The sequence below is a fragment of the Pholis gunnellus genome, assembly GCF_910591455.1.
Source record: "Pholis gunnellus genome assembly, chromosome: 5".
NCBI classification, from domain to species: domain Eukaryota; kingdom Metazoa; phylum Chordata; class Actinopteri; order Perciformes; family Pholidae; genus Pholis; species Pholis gunnellus.
In genome coordinates, this window is record NC_136531.1 from 5,870,450 (window position 1) to 5,890,594 (window position 20,145).

Sequence of the window (20,145 nt, forward strand, 5' to 3'; positions counted from 1 at the left end):
TGTTGACGTGTATTCGTGTGGTTTGTTTTTTCTGGCAGACTCTATATGTGTGTGTTTAAAGGTTCCGGATTTAAGAAGCTTTTTGAAAATAACCTGCTGCTGCTTTAAGATAAGACAAACAGAGACGGTAGGTTTTCCCACCGCTCCTCCCTCTCTCTCTCTCTCTCTCTCGCGCGCTCTCGCTCGCGCTCTCTCTCTCTCTGGGACCCAAACTTGTTTCAGGAAAAAGCGCCTGAACATATTTTTTTTCTCTCGCTGCGCTGGAAGAAACAGGACGGCCGTGTCCTCCGTGCCAAGGAGAAGGCGTAGACTTCCTCCAAACATTTCCTCCGCCATCTCCGCTTTCGAGACTCACAAGTTTCGTGGACTCTTTGTAACGAGAGGAGGTTGTTGTATCTCTTTTTGTTTAGTTTTTCCGCCACCACCACCACCACCTGGTTGTTTCTTTCTCTGACACGGATTCCTGCGTGTGTTTTTGCAGACATGGACTGGGGAACAGATCTTTGGGTAAGTTGACAGCTGACACGAGAAGAGTCCTCTGGGATGAGTGATAGAAAATAAACCCGTGAACATCCCTTAAGAGTAGTCCCGCTGTTGTTTTTGTCGACATGTTATGTACACGGGGCTGTTGTTTTCCCCCGGTAGGCCCGGGTTAAGTAATCTTGAGACGGCAGCAGCAGGAGTCTGTAACAGCCCCGAGGATTTCGCAACTCCTGCCTGGCTGCATACCTTCTCCTAAGCGGAGGGGGAAGAGGAGGAGAGCTTTATTACTCTGTCTGCCCACCTTATCTACACACTGTAGGCTGAAGGTGTACTCCAACACCTTTTCTCTCTCTCTCTCCCCCCCCTCACTCCTCCTCCTCCTCCTCCATGCACGAACTTGGAGCTTTGCATCGCGACAGCAGCTCTCAGGAAGTGTTCTGAGGGCTGGTTTGCGTGGCCCCGGTTGTCTGGTCAGTTTCTCTCTCAGCTGTGAATCACGGTGACAGTCAATCAGGTTCAGACCAACCCCCCCCCCCCCCAGCATCAGAGTACAAGGACTGAACTGGTGTGGCCACATGTTCTAGGGCTGCAATTAACAATTGTTAACACTTTTGATTTGTTTGCTGGTTAATCATTAGTTTGGTCTATAAAAAGTCAGGAGTGAGCATAAAATGACAAGAGTGCATCTTCAGATTGCTTGTTTTGTCCAACCAGCAGTCCAGAACCCCAAAGACATCCTGTTTACTTCCCCACACCACACAGAGAGGCAGGAAATCCTCACATTTGAGAAGCTGAAACTAGAGAGTGTTTGGCATTTTTTGCTCCAAAAAAGAGGTTAATCAATCGTCAACAGTAGTTCCTGATTCGTTGTCCCATGGAGATTGATTTGTCACGTCAGCTCCACACTGACCACAGACAGACAGATGTGGACGATGACCTCAAGGAAATAGTGCGTTTTTCTGGACAAACTGTGTCTTGGCACAAACAAAACGTCCCAACTGTTCGTCGTAGTTGGTTTAATAGCCGGCGGTTAAAAGCAAACCCGTCTAATTTGCCCCAAAATCCTGCAGTGATTGTGTTCTTGAGTCTTGAGCCCGTGCCTGTGAGGATTATTCCACAGTCGCAGGCCGGACTGGGTGAGGCACTTTGTGGATAAACAGTTGAAGTTCAAATTCGCTCAACTGCTGCTGCTGCTTGTGTTCTGACAAACGGTGGACTTTAGGAGGAGAAAACTAGAAAACACATCAGGGCTGAGACGATCGGTCGATTTAATCGATTAGTCAGTCGTCTGAAAAGAAATCACAAACTACAATTTTCACTATTTCTGTATTATTTTTCTTCATGAATTGGTGTAACACGTGAGAAAGCCCAAAGTGATGTCTTCATATCGCTGGTTTTGTTCGACCAACAACCCAAAACCTGAAGATATTCAGCTCCCATCACATCGGACAGAGACAAGCAGCTGGAACTCACATCTGTTAGGCTGGAACAGGTGACTTTTTGGTCATTTTTGCGGAAATGTCAAACATTACCAAGTTCCAGCTCAAAGGTGCTGCTTTTCTTTGTCATTATTATTATTATTATTATTATTATTATTATTATTATTATTATTATTATTATTATTATAATAATAATAATAATAATAATAATAATAATAATAATAATAATAATAAAGTGAATCTCTTTGGGTTGAGGGCCGCTGGTCAGACCAAACAAACGATTATGAAGACGTCACCCCGGGCTTTAGGAAATTGTGATTCGCATTTTTAACAATTTTCTGACATTTATAGACGGAATGAGGTTTGATTTATGGAGAGAAAATAATCTGCCCGTGAATCAGTCATGAGGATTATTGTTAGTTGCAGCCCTAAACTGACCTGTTCCTCACTGGACGTTCCTAAAAAAAGAACAAATATTTTACATTCTTATTCTTATCAGCTGTCACCTTGTCTACTCGCACACGGATGAGCTGACATTATGAAAGTGATGCACGTCCTCCATTTAATCCCAGTTAGATATCGCACAGTTTTGTAGCTTTAAGGTTGAAAAATCACCGCATGCCGCACCGTCTGACCGTATCAGCTGGTTTCTCATCAATGAGGCCAATGATGTCATATTTAGACTCAGTGAAAGAAATGTTTCCCCCAAATTCTGCCAGACATATTTGGTGTCTTTGGAAACTTTGGGACGTCCAGTTTGGTGTGTTTGAACGCTGTTTGGCTGATTGATTTATCTTAATACTGTAAAATCTGTACAGCAGTGAAGTCAGCAGCACCAGATTCTTGTAAGTTTAAACTTAGCCGAGTGATTTCTGACAGAGCGGTGGAGGATAGATGGATGTACTTCGACATTTTACTTAAGTAAAAGTACGACAGTGTGAAGTGAAACACCTGCGTTTAAAATGTTATTTAAAGGAACAGTATGAAGCATTTAGAGGGATCTATTGGCAAGAATTGAATATAATATTATTAAGTATGTTTTTCTTTAGTGTTAAATCACCAGAAAATAAGAATGGCTGAGTTTTCCTTCGCTTAGATTGAGCCGTTTATATCTACCGACAAATCCTACACACGGCACCTTTTAAGTAAAAGAACAAAAGTATGAGCACCAAAGTATACTTAAAGTAAAGTGCCCATTGATAGAATATGATATTGCATTATGTCATTGGGTTATAATTGCATTCATTTAAAGGAGATGCTCATTTTAATTACTTAATATACTGCCGATAGCGCATAACTTTGAATAGTCTTATTAAATCCTTTTATTATTAATGAATCACAATTTCTTTGTGGTTATTTATTTTATTTTCTATCTGAATCTATATGTAACTAGTGACTTAAGTCATCAATTATATGCAGTGGAGTAAAAAGTACTACATTTCTGTCCGAAATGGAAAGTACAAGTACCTCAAAATTGTACCGAAGTACAATACTTTACTAAATGTACTTTAGAATTCACCTCACTGCTAAAAAAAAGAATGCAATATACCTCAAGTAACAAAAAGTTGCAAGTTTTGCTAAATGTTCTTAATTGCCATAAACCTGCTGGTTTAGTTTGAAACCAGCCGGAAGTCACCGAGAACTTAGGAAAGACTTTACGCTCAAGCTTCTAGAACTGTGAATAGCTGGTGCAGTCCAGTGTGTAAATTCACAAATTTAGACTTATAACTGTAATTTAAATTGGGTGAACTAGTTCTAACATAGAGAGTTAGTTGTTTAGTTTATTTGATTAGTTGCTTTGTTTACACATGACTCAATTCTTTACTAGCTAAGTCCTGATGGTGCCAACTGATTTAGTAAATCACTTGATACTAACTTAATAAGGATTAGCTGGTGCAACCAGTTTCGTGGCTTTCGTTCCGATTTGAGGTGAGCTAAAACGTGAGCTCAGAGCAGAGGAAACATGCTGCCGGGAGCCGTCACGGTGAGGGGCGGGACTAGTCTGACTGGTTCCAGGGTTTGTAGAGGCCCCGGGGACGGTCAGTCACAGGGCGGAGGTTCGCTCTGAGCTAATGATTATCTCATTCCTGTCTCACTATCAGTATTTCCTCCTCTCGCACAAAAAAAAAAACATTGCAGATGTGTTGCAGTGAAGCAATGGGGCGCAGCAACACAAGCGGCAAATGCAGGCAGGAGTGTGTCTCAAAGCTCCATAATCTCTTCATCGCAGTTTGTTTCTCGTCCATCCGATTCCCTCCATCTCTCTCTCCTTCCTGGTACAAAATGTCTGTTTCACTCCATCGTCCTCTTTTTGTTTTCTAATCCTGTTCCTTCCTCCGCCCCGGCCCTCTCCTATCTAGGACATTAACTGTGTTACGATGATCTCCATTTAGCTTCCCCCTCCTCTGAGGACTCAGTATGTATGTCTCTGGCTCCAGACGACCCTGCAGCCTCTACACACACACACACACACACACAAACACACAAACACACACGAACACACACACGAACAATGACAAGGTGGAGTCTTTCTTTGTGCTCTTTGTCACATTCACATTCAGTGAGTCCTTTACTGTATGTCAGGACTCTTTATTAAGCCAGTGGGGACAGAGAGGACAAATGTTACCTGTCTGACAGGTTTGTGTGTGTGTGTGTGTGTGTGTGTGTGTGTGTGTGTGAGTTTTTGTTTTGAAGGAATGGATGGATGTAAAGAGCGAGACAGGAATGCTGAAAGGATAGTTTGCTTTTATGCTCTACACCTTTGTACTTGTGTGTGTGAGAGAAATTGAAAGAAAGGAGGATACTTTCGGTGTGTGTGTGTGTGTGTGTGTGTGTGTGTGTGTGTGTGTGTGTGTGTGCGTGTGCGTGTGCGTGTGTGTGGAGTTATTCTTAGACTTCCAGTTTCCGTTTGTGTCAGATCCACAGCCTCGTGAAATGTGTTTGGAGCTGAGACGCTTAGTTGATTGACTATTGTAAAGTTATTCAGCATCTATTTTAATAATTGATTAATTGTTTATAAATGTCAAAATCTCACTGGTTGCAGCTCCACAAGTGTGAATATTTTCTGGTTTTCTTGCTCGTGACATTTTTTCGGTGCTGTGAACTTGAAAATAATCGTTAATCGCAGCCCTAAATCCAACACAGGGCTGTTCTCTGTGTCTGCAGATGTCAGGTTTTTAAAACGTTTGTTCACTTTGTCAGACACAAAGTGGGTGGGGCTTTAACAAATGTAACTAATACAGTAGAGCTAAAATCATCAGTCGATTAATCAATTAGTCAGCAACCAATTTAAACTTACTTAGAGAAGGTGGTGAGACTGACCTTACACAAAACCCCTTTCTACTAAAGAACACATAGTACAACAAAAAACACAAAAGACGTTTTGAACAATGGACCGGTTGCACTTGTTACATACAATAAACTTAAATAAAGTCACTACATTTGATATTTTCAGATAAAGATGATTGATTGATGAGTGATTAATCTGCAGATTACTGTGTTGATTAATCGTTTGGTCAATAACATCTCATACAATAGTGAAAAATGACCATCAGAGTATCCTGCAAAACCAAGGAAATGTCTTCAAACTGTCCAAAATCCAAAATATTCAGTTTAGTTTTACATGAGACAAAGAAAAGCAACGACAAAAATACAATTTCAGAAGCTATAGAGCCAGGCAATGCTTGGCAATTTTTAAACGTTATTTAAATGATCAATCGAAACATTTGCAGATTATTTTTCTGTCAAGCACCAAAACAATTAACGGTTTGTAGTCCATGACCCACTGACACCTATAGACTCTGGTTCCCTTTATTGCTGTCAGGCTTAAGATACAGCCGGCTTCACTTCTTGTTTTTGAGCGCGTTTTGCTTTCAGTCTGGTCCTCAGTAGGTGAAACACATGTCAACTTAAACTTTAGTCTTGTGACTGACTCGGACAATCCAGAAAGTTTCACTTTTTGACCTTTTTTAAAAAACAAAACAAAACTCCCTGTTCTCAATGTTCCATTGCATTGTCATACTTTTGTACTGTGCACAAAAAGTCCGACACTGATGTCATCACCCTCAGATTTATCTTCATTTGATATCCAAAGTGCTGGAACACAGAGCCAAAACAATGACCAATATCTCGCTATCCAAAAAGCTTTTAGACTGCGCCGTGTCAGCAGCGTTTGTGTGTGTGTGTGTGTGTGTGTGTACATGTATAAGAACATGTGTTGTTCTTGTTCTAGGACCAGTATGATCACATCGACAAGCACACGCAGTCAGGCCTCGACCTGGTGGATCGCTACATAAAGTTTGTGAAGGAACGGACGGAAATAGAGCAGAGCTACGCCAAACAACTCAGGTGTGCCTTTTGAGCTTGTTTCTGAATGTTTATTTATATTTGCATACATTTTCTTAAATGTGTGTCTTTGTGCATTTATGTGTGTGTGTGTGTAATAGACAGTCATATTGCTTCTTTTACACTTTCTGACAGGAGTCTATCAAAGAAATATGCCAATGCCAATGCCAAACGAGGGAGCAAAGAAGAGCAGGACTGCAAGTGAGAGAACAATAAAATGTCCATTTTGTTGTCCTTGTTTTGCATATATACAAAATTTCCATTTACTGTTCACTCAACCGCCTTACTATTGCTGTTGGCCTGTCAAGCTTTATAATCTCGGACCACAAATATGCAGTAGGAATGATAACAGTGGCAGATTTACTAGAACCAGAAGTAAACACAAGCAGGCTTCTCCTTTCTAGCCGGCTTCTGTGGATTTTGTCAGCTGAATTGACAATTGTAGCTAGCTAGCATAAGGTAATATTAACCAGAATTGATATTCACGTAAAAGCATCTTAACATTAAATATGCACATGATGGCAAACGTTGATACGTGATATAATGCTAAAATACTAGCTACATGAAGCTACATATCCCAGGCAAAAACATAAAACACACTTTGGATACTTGCACTTCACGACGAAACTAAAGCTAAAGTCATGGCATCACTGAGGAAAGCAGACAGGATAGAAGTAAAAACGCTGTGCGTGGACATCCACCAGCACAGAGTCTTTATCACTGTGTTTATTGTTTTACCACATGTTCCAGAGAAAGCATTATTTTTAGTCAGTTAAAATTATTTAAATCTTTACAAATATGCTATTTTTTGAAAAAAGTAGATTGTAACTGAGAAAAAAAAAAGTATGGAAATTAAAAGTTTTGATGCATCAAGATGAATTGATAATCGTTTTATAATCAAAGTCAAAAGTCGTTCATGCAAACAATGTTAGCTCTGTACTCACTGTTGCAGTAGTTTGCGCCGTTAGCTTCCACTCAGGCGTCGCCATGTTGAGAGCCATTAAGAGGCAATTAAAATGCATTTAGCAGCTTTAAACTAAACTCTGATATAGTAGCAGCGTGTCTTCCACGGGGTGGATGTTCCTGTGTTTGAAAATATATTTTTCTAAAGAAGTTTTAAATAATGTACTTATCATGAACATATTGCTAGGTTTCTACCGGGACATGCCACCAACGCAGATAGACAAAGTTGAATCCATTCCTTTCACTTTTGTTTTATACATACAATAGTATCACACAATCCAAAGTTTGACAAGCCTGTAGTCCTTAGTCACGGTTGCTAAGCTATGATTGAATTTGGGTTTATCATTCGGTTAAATGTTGTTTGAATCCAGCTGTGGTAATTTTCCAAATTGTCTCTCCCTCCTGCTGCAGATTCAGCAATCACGCATCACTCCAGGAGATCCTGAACGAGCTGAACGATTACGCCGGCCAACGGGAGCTCATCGCTGAAAACATGATGACCGGCATCTGTGTGGAACTCACTAAGTACCTTCAGGACCTGAAGCAGGAACGCAAAACAGTGAGAGCGGGAGAAAAAATAACACCAGGGAGGGAGGGAGGGAGGGAGGGAGGGAGGAAACAGGAAAGATTTGGCAGATAAACGTGGAACGCTGTGTCATCATCTTGAACTGCACCACATTAACTGAAACCTCTTTGTTCCGCAGCACCTATCTGATGCCAAGAAGGCCCAGCAGGTTTTAGAGAGCAGCTTTAAACAACTAGAAAGTGTGAGTCACTTGTTGTTGTTGTTTACAGATGTCTAGTTTGGATCACATGATTGTCATTTTAAAGAATTTGTTTGCCCGAATTGGGAAAAGAAAATCTCACTTGCCTCTTGTGGTATCTTCATGCAGATGGTTTTTGTGGCTTTATTTTACAGGTCCGTCGTTGAAGCTGTTTGATTACGTACTAATCATTATTATAGAGGAAACTCTAACAAAGCTCTTCGTTTTGTTTTCTTAATAGGAAACCAAATTAAATCTTTATTCATCATTAATTTAGTCTTGAAAACTTTATTCTTTATATATGATGAATTGTATGTTCGCCTGCAACAATATGCATATTTCAGCAGAGCTGGTTTGTATACCCTAAAATAAATTTATCAAGTATTTGGAATTAATTCATTGGAGTGTGAGAGTTGAGTTGTGTCTCTATATACCTATACCATATATATATATATATATATATATAAGTTGGAACCAATTTACAGTATTTAGTTCAGAGCCGTAACATAGTGTTGCCATTTAATGTTTTTGTTTTGTCAGGTTTAGAAATGTGTCACCTCCTCATTCCAAGGAAATAAATAGTTTTAAAGAAATTGAACAGCAACATTTTCTATTTCTTAGGAAGAAAGACGTTCTAGTTAAAACGGTTCACAGCGAGGTCTGTTGCCACTGAATATTTTATTAACTGCAATTTTGGTGCCACTTTCTTTTTTGCAAGTTTTAACTAATTACGTTTTATAAATCAGTTATAAGCCATGACTAGAAACAACTTTGGGTTTTCCAGAAAAGAATCTCTGAGATATCTCAAAGCCAGACCGACTTAAACTAAAGCTATCTGTGTTACTAGTCGGTTAGTTACTGATACCATCAGAGGTCATTTATTAATACATCTATTGTTTCTATTGTGTTAACTGACCCTTTGATGTAGATTTGTTTGTTGGACTAGACCTCTAGTGGGACTGAATACACTGACTGGATTGTTACTGTTACTGCTACTGAGTTCTATTCTATTCATTTAAGTTTGTTAAAGTGTGTGTACGTGTGTGTGTGTGTGTGTACTGTATACATGCCTGCAGACTAAGAAGCGCTATGCCAAGGAATGGGCAGAGTCTGAAAAAGCCACACAACAAGCAGAGAAAACAGAGAGTGACCTCAATGCCACCAGGCTCGATGTCGATAAGGTAAACACACACACACACACACACACACACACACACACACACACACACACACACACACACACACACACACACACACACACACACACACACAGGTTAGCGTCAACAACTTGACATACATTTTTTTAATGTTTGGTTTTTATAATATTTTCAGTCAAACAAAAAAAAAAGAAAATCCTTGAGCTTTTCTTGTCTTTCTCCTTGTCTCCCTCTGCTTCCTCCCTGCGTCTCTCCCACATTTCTCCCACTTTGCATTTTGTTTTGCATCTATTCTCCCGCTCGCTGCATGCTTTCATGTTCCCCTCCCTTTCTCCTCCGTGGCTCCACCTATCTCTCGCTCCGAAGGCCAAACAACATGCCCACGCCCGCACACACACAGCGGAGGAGTGCAGGAACGACTATGCAGCACAGCTCCAGAAATACAACAAGGAACAGAACTTCTACTACTACTCGGAGATACCGCAGATCTTCAACGTGAGACAAAGACACACACACACACACACACGTTCGCAAAGCAGTACAAGCTGAGCAGAGCTCACACACCTGCTTAAATGATGTGATAACCAAACACACCCCTTCAAAAATGTAACCATCTTCTCCCGTGTGTTCGTATAAATGGGAATGTGCAATTATATGATATTTAAGGAGGCTGTTGTGTGTTTGTGTGTCGAGCAGAAGATGCAGGACATGGATGAGCGGAGGATTCGGAGTCTGGCGGAGGGCTACTGCCAGTTTTCAGAAATCGAGAAGAAGGTGCTGCCCATCATCACCAAGTGTTTAGAAGGGATTTCTTCAGCCGGGAGGAAAATTAATGAGAAACAGGTAAATGTTAGATGTTTATTAGAATAGACAAGCGTTTGTCATTTTGTTGTGTTCTGTTTCGCCCACATGATTTAAAATAAGGGGACTGTGAATCTTCTGGTGTTTTTAAAGGAATAGTTTGCCATTTTGGATAATTTATTTATTTGCTTTCTTACTGAGAGCTGAATAAGAAGATTTATATCGCTGTCATATATGCCGGTTAAATGTGAAGCTGCAAGCACCCGCCAGTTAGCTTAGCTTAGCACAGTGACTGGAAGCAGGGGGAAACGCCTAGCCTGGCTATGTCCAAAGGTCATAACCAGCCCTCTAAAGCTCCCTAATTAACACGTGGTGACTTCCTAAAGTCACTACGAAACAGTCCTGCACATAACCCCTGATGTTGTACCTTGTACAGAGCTTGAAGTTTCCCCCTGCTTCTAGCCTTTATGCTAAGCTAAGCTAATCATCTGCTGGTTGTAGCTTCATTTTTGCTGTTGTACATATATTTTTGGGATCAATGTTCTCGACTAACCATCGACAGCAAAAGCCAATAAGTGAATTCTTGTAAACAAACAAAAGTTATGTTTATATTCAGTGTCATTAACCAAGATGCATCGTGTTTATCCTAACACATGTGTTGAGTGCATTTCCTTCCTCATAAAACATTTGAAAATCTGATTAAAATATATATATATTCAATTCAATGCAACACGTGAGATCTATTGTGTCTCAGAGGTGTTGATTCATCCCTACGGTCACATTTAAGAGGTCAGAAAGTTTAAGTGATTATGTGTTAAATCAAGACTGTTACCAGTGTCTGTCTGTGTCCCTGCAGGACTCGATACTGTTCATAGAGCAGCACAAGTCTGGTTTTGAGCGGCCTGCAGACTTAGACTTTGAAGACTACACCCAAGGAATCAGACCAGCAACCTCTGACTCCAGCCTCAACCCCCCCAAAGTGCGCGCCAAGCTCTGGCCTTTCAGCAAGAAGAACAAGGTGAGCTTGCAGTCAGTTAACATTAGATTTGCTTCACATAGATTTTAAATAAACATCACATCGACAACCGGAAAATCCTCCCTGCCCTGTTCTTCAAAAAGTAATCCGGACAAACAAGTTGATGTTGGACTAAATTGATCATGACTAGTTCATATAACTTAACTTAAACACAGTTAAGGGGCTGGTTTATTGGTCTTTCTTAAAACACCACATGCTCTTATTTCTGGAAACAGTTATGAGCACTCATATAATTGAGTGATGATCAGAGAGTGCTTCACAGTTTAATTTGAAGCCTTAAACATATTCTTATGAAAATAAACCCTGCAAAAATCTGTTTTAAAGCAAATTAAATACACTCCAAAACCAGAGATTAAAATGCTTGATGTTGATCTTATGGTGTTCAGTCATCAATCGGATTTAAATAATTAAAACATAATTTAGGAACCCACTCCAATTAAAAGTGGTTTAATTGATGTGCAAGATGCAAATGCCTTTTAATACATTTTAGTTTTTAAATCACCACACTAAATAAATGCTCCCAAAAAACTATTTATTTTGGACAGAAGTGCAGCATTATTTGATTACATCCCGTTAGCTTCTTGATTTGTTGTATTCCGCTTTGGAGCTTTGAATGATGAGTTTATATCAAACCATGTTAAAGGTTAAGGCTGGCGCTTATATTATATCTTTCTTAATGTCACCAAATCCCATGAAAAGAGCAAAACCGCCAAAGTGTTAGTCCATCTCTCAATACTTTCAGACATTTAAACTTTAGAGTGAAGTTAATCTTTAAAAAATGTCTAATATATATATACATATGTATAGTTTCATTTTTAAAGAAAGGCAAAATCTTTTCTTAAAAACAGCTGCGTGGGCGCTGTAGTTTTTAGCAAATGTTACTCAAAAAGGAGGAAATGGTGCATCTGTTAGGAACTATTTTCAGCGGTGGATGAATACATATTTAGCATGGAAGTGATTTTCTTTTTTTTTTCTTTTCTTTTTTTTTATGGCATTTCAGGACAGTTTATTTGGAACGGATTAAAAATAATTTACAGTAACCATTTAAAAAAAAAAGAAACCTGTCACCCAGTAGCCCACAACAGTGTGTCTCACTGATGTGACGGAGCAAGAAGCTACCGTATGTGATGCTTTGTTGGTCAATTCATGCTTGGTGTTGGTCTTTTAATGGGATTTGTTGACGTAAGAAAAATAAATACCACCTTTTAATAACCAACATGTTTTCATTTCAAATAACGATCGCAGCAACATGTCTCGATACACTACGAACTAAGAAACGGTGTAATGTTACAGCTCACTGTGCATAAACCTGTTCCTTTGCAGGTTTGACAACTTGTTGCCGATACATTTAGAACAGCCTTTAAAGAGCCTCAAAATCAACAGTCAAATCCACGCAAACATCAGGGCCCAGCTCTCTTCTTATCCTCCTCCTGTTGATTGTTGTAGAAGTGCAAAATGACGCTTGCATGGTCTCATAACAATGCACTAAAACAAACGCACACACACACACACACGAAACTCAACACACATTCCATTCATGTCTTAACCCACCACCCTGTTGCCCTCAGGGGCCAATTCTAATTCCAGTCTGCTGCACAGACTTGCCCCATAACATCCCTCGCTCTGTCTTTAACTCTTTAACCCGTTTTGTTACAAAAGATCTCTGCATCTGTTTGACTCGCTTTCCTTCTTCCCGTCTTTTCCCGTCTCCACCGGTGTCATTTCCCCCCTCTTTTTGCTTCTTTTGCTTCTTTTCCCCTGCTCCCTTGTCTTTTTTCTCCCCCTTCCTCAGTATGGCCCTCCATCGTTCTCTCCCCCGTCCCCTTTCCCACCGGGCAGCCACCCCCTCTCCCTCCCCCTCTCCAAGCTGCAGCAATCCCCTCTCTCTCTCTGCCTCAGAGAGTTTAATCGCTCTGTCAAACCCAGGATTTCCACCTTAAAGATATTACACAAACGGCACTCGGTGAGTGACGACATCTGCTCAGGTCCTCCCCCCCCCACGCTGTCTGTAAACGTGTATTTGTCTCATTGATGCTGTTCATCAGAATAAGTTGTTAATCCTTGACATCCGTACAGATCCCATGCTTGTTCCTGTGAAAGTGTGTTTCCCATGTGGAGAGTTATTTATCCATGCATCTCACCCTGAATGTCCGTCTCTCTCTGTCTAGATAGCGCATGCTGAGAAGCACATGGTAACATTCATTAACATTACATAGAGGGTAGACTGAAAAGGTGCTATAATAAAAGTGTGCTGGTGCTGGATTCTTTTCAAGGGGAAATGCTATTTAAGGAGTAACTCTGCATCGTGCTGCACTGACATCTGCAGGTAAAAATGTGTCGAGGCCCGGTCACACCAGAACGTGACGCACTGAAGTTCATCCACGCGTCTTTGAGAAAGAGCTAGAAGCCACTTCCATTGTTGAACTGGCACGTAACATGTTAGCCTGCCAGGAACATGGTGGCACTAGGTATTCTTTTTATTTCCTCTGCCCTGTGGCGTTTTGTTCGCAGGACTGTACGTTTCATTCGGTAATTGGAGAGGAAATAAAAAGCCACGCTAGCTTGTCAGCTCAGTCAGGCCCCAGTTTGTGTCTCTATTGCTCTTTTCTAAGCATTCCATTTTATTACAAAAATAATTATCTAGGGATCCTCAAAAAACGCAGGATCAGCTAACTTCCAGAATCCTCAAAGACTCTTCTAACCCTCAGGATGAAAAAAATAATGATAAAATATGATTTTGACCTGTTTCACAACTTCAAGTCAAGTCAATTTATTCATATGGCCCAATATCACAAATCACTAATTTGCCTCAGGGGGCTTTTACAGTCTACACATAACACCCTCTGTCTGAAAAGAAATCCCTTTTATTCCTAATCCAGTTAACTACAAATGACATATGTCCACGCTCTCTTTATCAAAAATATATATATTTTCAAATAAATTCTGGATTCTGGAAATACTGTCAGAGCAGAAGTACGGCATTTTAACCAGTTTATAGGTTTTTCAGCGCTGCAACTAAAACATGAGACACAAATTGGGTTTAGGTTTTTTCCGTCACTAAAACGACTATTATTCTAAAGACATAATTGTTCCATCGACTCCTGTCTTATGACTAAAAACCATTCGTCCTTTTGTGGAGCAGTTTATATTCTGATGGAGGCGGTTAAATAACAGCGGAGGGAGCAAGATAGCTAACAAGCTACAATAGCTTCCTCCATTTTGGACTCTCCGTCTCTCAGTTCCCTTTTAAAGTCGGTCAACGGTACATATACCACAAAAATGGAGCTAATTCCGGTGCAACATTCTTCATTTTTAAATGCAGGTGTGACCGGGTTTCATGTGACCTCGTCCGTCATCACAGCTGGGTGTGTGTCAGGTGTGGTCTACTGTACTTGTGAGCACAACCAGCTGTGATGCTGCACAGCTTGATGCCTGTGCATGCGGTCACCTAGTTGGCAGTGCAAGCTGGATTAATTGCCTTGGTGCAGGTACTTTTTAAATGAAATACTATTTCTCTCATGGCACAGGGAACTACATTTCTATTCATGGAACCTCTCTAAACTAGATTACCAAGTCTTTATTCTGTGATGCCAAACTGGTATATAACTTTCAGAAATAGTGTTGTTGCTACGTTGAATTGAGCAGAATTCTTGCTCTTACCTAAATGTACATTGGTATGGCATCACAGGAGAAAGACTCTTACCTGTTGTCCATTCAGTGTGCATCAGTCCAAAACACTGCACAGCTGAAATTCAGTGGTATTCTCAGGGGATGTCACTGTCTCTCTCCTCACTCTCTCTGTCTGTGACTATGTGTGTTTTCCAAACATTGCTTTCATACCTTGAACAAGGTTTGTTTGCATGACACAGATAGATTAAGTGTCTCTCTCTCTTGTTAGGGTTCTTTCTGTGTTGGAAAGACCGATAGAAACAGGGAGGAGAGACATCTGGTGGTGATCATTGATAAGTTTGTCATATACATGATGCTCAGGATAATTACTGTAAGTGTGTGTGTGTGTGTGTGTGTGTGTGTGTAGCCTCCTACTGCAGAAGATTTCTCTCACCTTCCTCCGGAGCAGAGGAAGAAGAGGCTTCAGGCAAAGATTGACGACATCACCAAAGAGCTGCAGAAGACGCAGGACCAAAGGTGACAACGTCGCCCACAGCATCAACAGGCATCGCCAAGGCCTGGAAACACAGACTTGTAATTTCATTATCACAAAATGTTACAGAGTATTGGCTTTAATTTTAGCATAGGTTGGACCTCATGTAGCGGTCGGTATCCCTGTTTTTGGTCTGTCAGCAACTATTTAAATCAGTGTAGAGTTACTCTAAAGACTACATAGTTTCAATGCTTCAAAATAATCATCAGGAGCAGGTGTAGGTGTCAAAAAACCACTTTTATCTCCTGCTGCAAGCTTCAAACTACAAAAATACGTGCGTCCTGTCTGAGAAGCTCTTCTCTTGTATGTTTTGAATATCAGTGGATCTCCTGGTTAATTAGTTCAGCCTGAATGAATTGGAGGATCTTTGGGACTGCATTGGGGAGAAACACTCTTAAAACGTTTCTCTATGATGCTGAAAAACTTAAGTTGCTGCTCATTTAGTCGTGAATAAAGTTTTGGGGAAAAAATGTTGCTAATCTGCTTCAGCAGGACTTAGTGCTTTGATCAAATGTGACTGATAGGTGTTTGGTATTAAAAGCAAACCTCTAATTAAAGAGCACAGACGTCTCTCATGTGAAATAATGATAGCAGAATGTTTTTTTTCAAGGCTATAGAAATAAGCTTTTTTTTAGCTTTATTGTGATATCTTCTATTTGATATTTCTGTGTGCAACAGGCAATGCCAAGATGCATGTACATTTTTACATCCATTGTTCAATCTATTAATTTGCCACACAGTTACACACAAACGTTGGCTCGCCTCAGAGTTTACATGAATAAAACTACCGTACATGGCCAAAGTTGTCCAACATACCTCTGTACTTCTGGCCATGGGGCTGTTTTTTTTTAATACTTTTTGGCTCCTAATTTGTTAAAGACGCTTTCTAGTTTCAACATGACAATACCGTAAAGAAATGTTTTTTTCCAGTTTGGTGTAGAAAGTCTCGACTGCTCCACACAGCCCTGACCGCATCAAACACCTTTTGAAGGAACTGTAACTGCGAGCCAGGCTTTTTTTTGTCAAGTCATCGGTGCCTGACCTCACTAATGTTGTATACAGCAGTACCACATGTTCCTTCAGCAAGTTTTCTAGCTTTTAAAAAACTTCTCTCCATCCCTCCTGTCTATGTCGCTCTCCCGGAGAGAATATTTCCTTGATGAGTGCTCACATTTTTGTCTTCCTCTGTCTGACCTCAGTGAGGCACTGGAGAAGATGAAGGGTGTGTACGAGCAGAATCCACAGATGGGAGACCCCTCCAGTCTGGAGCCTCAGATCTCAGAAACTGCCCAGAACATTGGCCGCTTGAGGGGGGAGCTCGCCAAATATGAGGTTATCACACAAACATACACACAAACATGCCAATAATGTGTGCGTGACAGATCAGGGTAGAGAGTTTGTGCATTTCTGCAAGTCTTAACATCTTTTGCCGGTTTGTTACAGACGTGGCTGTCGGAGGCAGTGGGAGGAGAGGAATCTTCCAACGCCTTCAACAATAATACTCAACATGGGTAAGAGCTTTATTTAAGAGAGTAGTTTGACATTTTGATAACTTTGTTCATTTGCTTTCTTGCCGGGAATTAAAAATGTGTGTTCAGCAAATAAGAAGCTACTGCCAGCAGCTGGTTAGATTAGCTAAACACGAAGAGTAAAATCAAGGAAAACCTCTACGGACCGCTACGACCCGCAAAGCGAGCTTGATCAACGAGAGAAGCAGAGCTAGCTGTACTGCTAGTAGAGAGCTAATCTGGAAGCATGTCATCAAAAGTCATAGTGTCATAGGTCAAATAAAGTTATAGAATAGTATGATATATAAAAGTCATTGTATAGCATGTCATAAAAAGTTATAGGATAGTGTGTGTCGGAAAAAGTCAGTGTTGCATGGTATTGTAGTATCTACAAAAGTAAAAAATACATAGTATTCCATTTTAAAGTCATAGTATCGTTGTAAAAAAGTAATAGTATAGTATGTCTAAAATTGTGCTAGTGTTGTACATTGAAAAATGTAGTATGTCGAAAAAAAGTCACAGCATAGTTTGTCAAATAAGACATTAAAGTATATTGAAAAAGATGTATTAATAAGTCATAGTACAGTATTGTTTGTTAAAAAAGTCATCGTACAGTATTTTACAAACGGCTTTTAAAGTCATAGTATAATATGTCGAAGAAAGTCATTAAAAAAGTAATAGTATGGTATGTCGAAAATAGTCAGTATGTCAAAAAAAAGTCATTAAAAAGTCAGTATATGTCAAAAAAAGTCTTATAGTATGTTAAGAGAAAGTTATATAAAAGAATGTTGAAAAAGAATGTTGAAAAAAGTAATCGTAAAGTATCTCCAAAAAGTTTTACCTATTTGTTTCGGGACAGTTATTTTCTTCCTCTTCTTCTTCTTCTAACAGTGCTAGTACAAAAGCTAGCAACGCTACAGAAAAATAGCCTAATGACCCTTTTTTAGCTCACTGCGAGGTTGCCAGATGTCAAACTATTTCTTTAAATTGTCGACGTGTTTTGCAAAATCCACATAAGAAATGACATGTCTTGATTCTTTTCTCCTCTTGATATTTCCAGTATGGTAGCAGCTGACCATTCTCAGGGCATCTACACAGACTTTGATGATGAGTTTGAAGACGTAGAAACTCCTGTTGGCCAGTGCACGGCTCTGTACACCTTTGAAGGTCCGTTGTAATAATTCACACTCGACTTGTTCCTAAATGGATTTAATTTTAGCCTGTTATGTATGTGTCCTTATTGTGTATGTTTGTGTGCAGGCAACAGCGAGGGCACCATTTCCATTACGGAGGGAGAGATGTTGAGTATAATGGAGGACGATAAAGGAGATGGATGGATGAGAGTCCTCAGAGCCAGTGGAGATGAAGGCTATATACCTTCATCCTATGTCAAACTTGCCCCATAGCACACACACACACACACACACACACACACACACACACACACACACACACACACACACACACACACACACACACACACACACACACACACACACACACACACACACACAGCTTGTGATGGAAAGGAGGTTAGGTTAGGAGCCAAAGTTGAATCCAAAATCATCCACAATAATCTGAGTTCTCTACATCTCTTATCTCAGCCAGTGATGTATACGGCGAGATGAAAGTGAGCGATTAGAAAGCTTCTTATCATACAGTCCCCGTCTCTGCTCGCTGCGGCAGACGGTCTGATCTTCGTGGATTTCAGCTCTTTTAAATCCAAACTTGTGAATGTATACCTGAACTTTTTTTTTGTTGCAGCGTTAAGCGATGACTAGCGTAACATATCCAGCACCATAGTAGCGTAAGTGCTACATATCTTTATGTTGATATATCCATTCACTTGACTTTTTACCCCACCTGCTGAACCTTTTCTTCTTGTAACACCGGCCCTCTGCTAAAACGGCTTTCCTGACAGGACAATGTGAGTTTTGTCTTTTTATCATAGTGACTTATAACTGGATTCAAACCACTACTCTTAACATCTCACCATGGAGCGTCACTGTAAAGTATAGCTTTTAAATGTTTGTTTTAATGGTAAATGGACTGTACTTGTACAGCGACTACTCAACGCGCTTTAACACTACTTGTCATCTTTCACCCATTCACACACTGACGGCTACCACGCAAGGTGCAACCTGCCCATCAGGACTCTAACTAACATTCATACGCATTCATACACCGTAGGCACAGCTGGGGTTGCCCAGGGACGCATCGACACAGCGGAGCCGGGGATCGAACCCTGATTGAAGGACCCTGCTCTACCACTGAGCCACAGTTATGTCTGTCTTCTAACAATAGTCATGTGCCCATATGAACGTTTAAATACATTTTTGCTCGCTGCAATCATTCGTCTGGTTCATACTGGCCGTGAATAGATTCCTAATGTGCTTCTAATGTAGGTGATGGACAGAATCTCATTCTGGGTCAAGGTTTTCTGATAATATGAGGCTCAAGCAGTCCGGGTGAGGCTAATCAAGCGGGTATCTTCCAAAGTTTCAGTGTTTTTAACACAAAATTCCCTCCACGTGTTTCCATCCCTCTACGACAGCTCAGCAGGAACACACCAAGAGGAATTATTCTAAAAAGACAAATTAACTTCTATATTTATAAGATATATATTTTTCATCCCTAACTTATATTGGAAGCACTTGAGGAAGAGTTTTTAAATCAGTATGAACAGGAAGAATAATGGCATATAAAAACTGCTTCAATGTACATATATGCATGTGAGTACTGTTTCAAGACGACTTAAAAATGAAACTTTGTGAATTTAAGTTAAGACATGTGTAAAAAGGAAACGCACAGTGGCAATAATGATCAAAGTTATAATTCTTGCCACAAATATTTGGTGAACTGCCTGCGTTTTGAGGTTGCTGCTTCAGAGATCATCACAGCGCTAATGTCATAAAACCAGAAATATGTGCAACTCAAAAGTGGATAACAGGCAATTATTAAGTCCTCGTCTTCACTTTTGAATTCCAGTGATCTCAATTCTGGTCCTTAACTGGTTCTTCTTTGACTGGTTTTAAGCACCTGTTTTCCTATTTTTAATCACGCTGTTGACCTTCTCAAATTCTCTGAAACAATGACCATGGTTAAAAACCTTTGAATTAATAACAGGGTCGATTTTAAAGGAAGGAAATGGGAGTTTTAAGATTTAGCTCCTCAATGCCAAGAGAAAAGTAAACATGTAAAAATTTCAAGCATTTTTAAAATTTGGAGTGTTTAAAGACTCACATAAAACTAGTTGGACATTCGTTTAAACACATCTGAGCGCAGAGAAACTTTTCTCCTTCAGCCGATACGTACGACTTTGTGTCAAACTCATTCTGCACTGTGAAGCTCAGACTTTACAAATGTTTCATTGAGCCATATAATGTTTACCCATCTCCTTCTCTACCACTCTGTCCTGCACTAGTAGATCTTTTCTGAGCATTGTAAGGGGTATTATTGTATGATCCATTTAAAAAAAAGAAAATGTA

At 40.1% G+C, this 20,145-nt stretch overlaps 1 protein-coding gene across 1 annotated transcript; it reads left to right on the top strand.

The window, feature by feature from the left end:
* The first annotated feature begins 268 nt into the window (after nucleotides 1–268).
* On the top strand, nucleotides 269–20,141 carry trip10b (thyroid hormone receptor interactor 10b). The gene is made up of 15 exons (XM_079160153.1): nucleotides 269–507; nucleotides 6,154–6,269; nucleotides 6,402–6,467; nucleotides 7,641–7,788; nucleotides 7,934–7,996; nucleotides 9,070–9,174; nucleotides 9,517–9,645; nucleotides 9,847–9,993; nucleotides 10,808–10,969; nucleotides 13,156–13,179; nucleotides 15,024–15,133; nucleotides 16,349–16,481; nucleotides 16,593–16,660; nucleotides 17,718–17,824; nucleotides 17,918–20,141. Exons 1-15 carry the CDS (start codon nucleotides 484–486, stop codon nucleotides 18,061–18,063), a joined length of 1,548 nt encoding a protein of 515 aa, XP_079016279.1. The 5' UTR covers nucleotides 269–483; the 3' UTR covers nucleotides 18,064–20,141.
* Nucleotides 20,142–20,145: the final 4 nt, after the last annotated feature.

What these genes read in the sequence shown, in the direction of transcription:
- trip10b (XM_079160153.1), top strand. Translation starts at nt 484, where the DNA reads ATGGACTGGGGAACAGATCTTTGG. An exon ending in CCAGGCTCGATGTCGATAAG is followed by an intron (nt 9,175 to 9,516) that starts GTAAACACACAC and finishes CTCGCTCCGAAG; the next exon opens with GCCAAACAACATGCCCACGC. An exon ending in GGAAAATTAATGAGAAACAG is followed by an intron (nt 9,994 to 10,807) that starts GTAAATGTTAGA and finishes GTGTCCCTGCAG; the next exon opens with GACTCGATACTGTTCATAGA.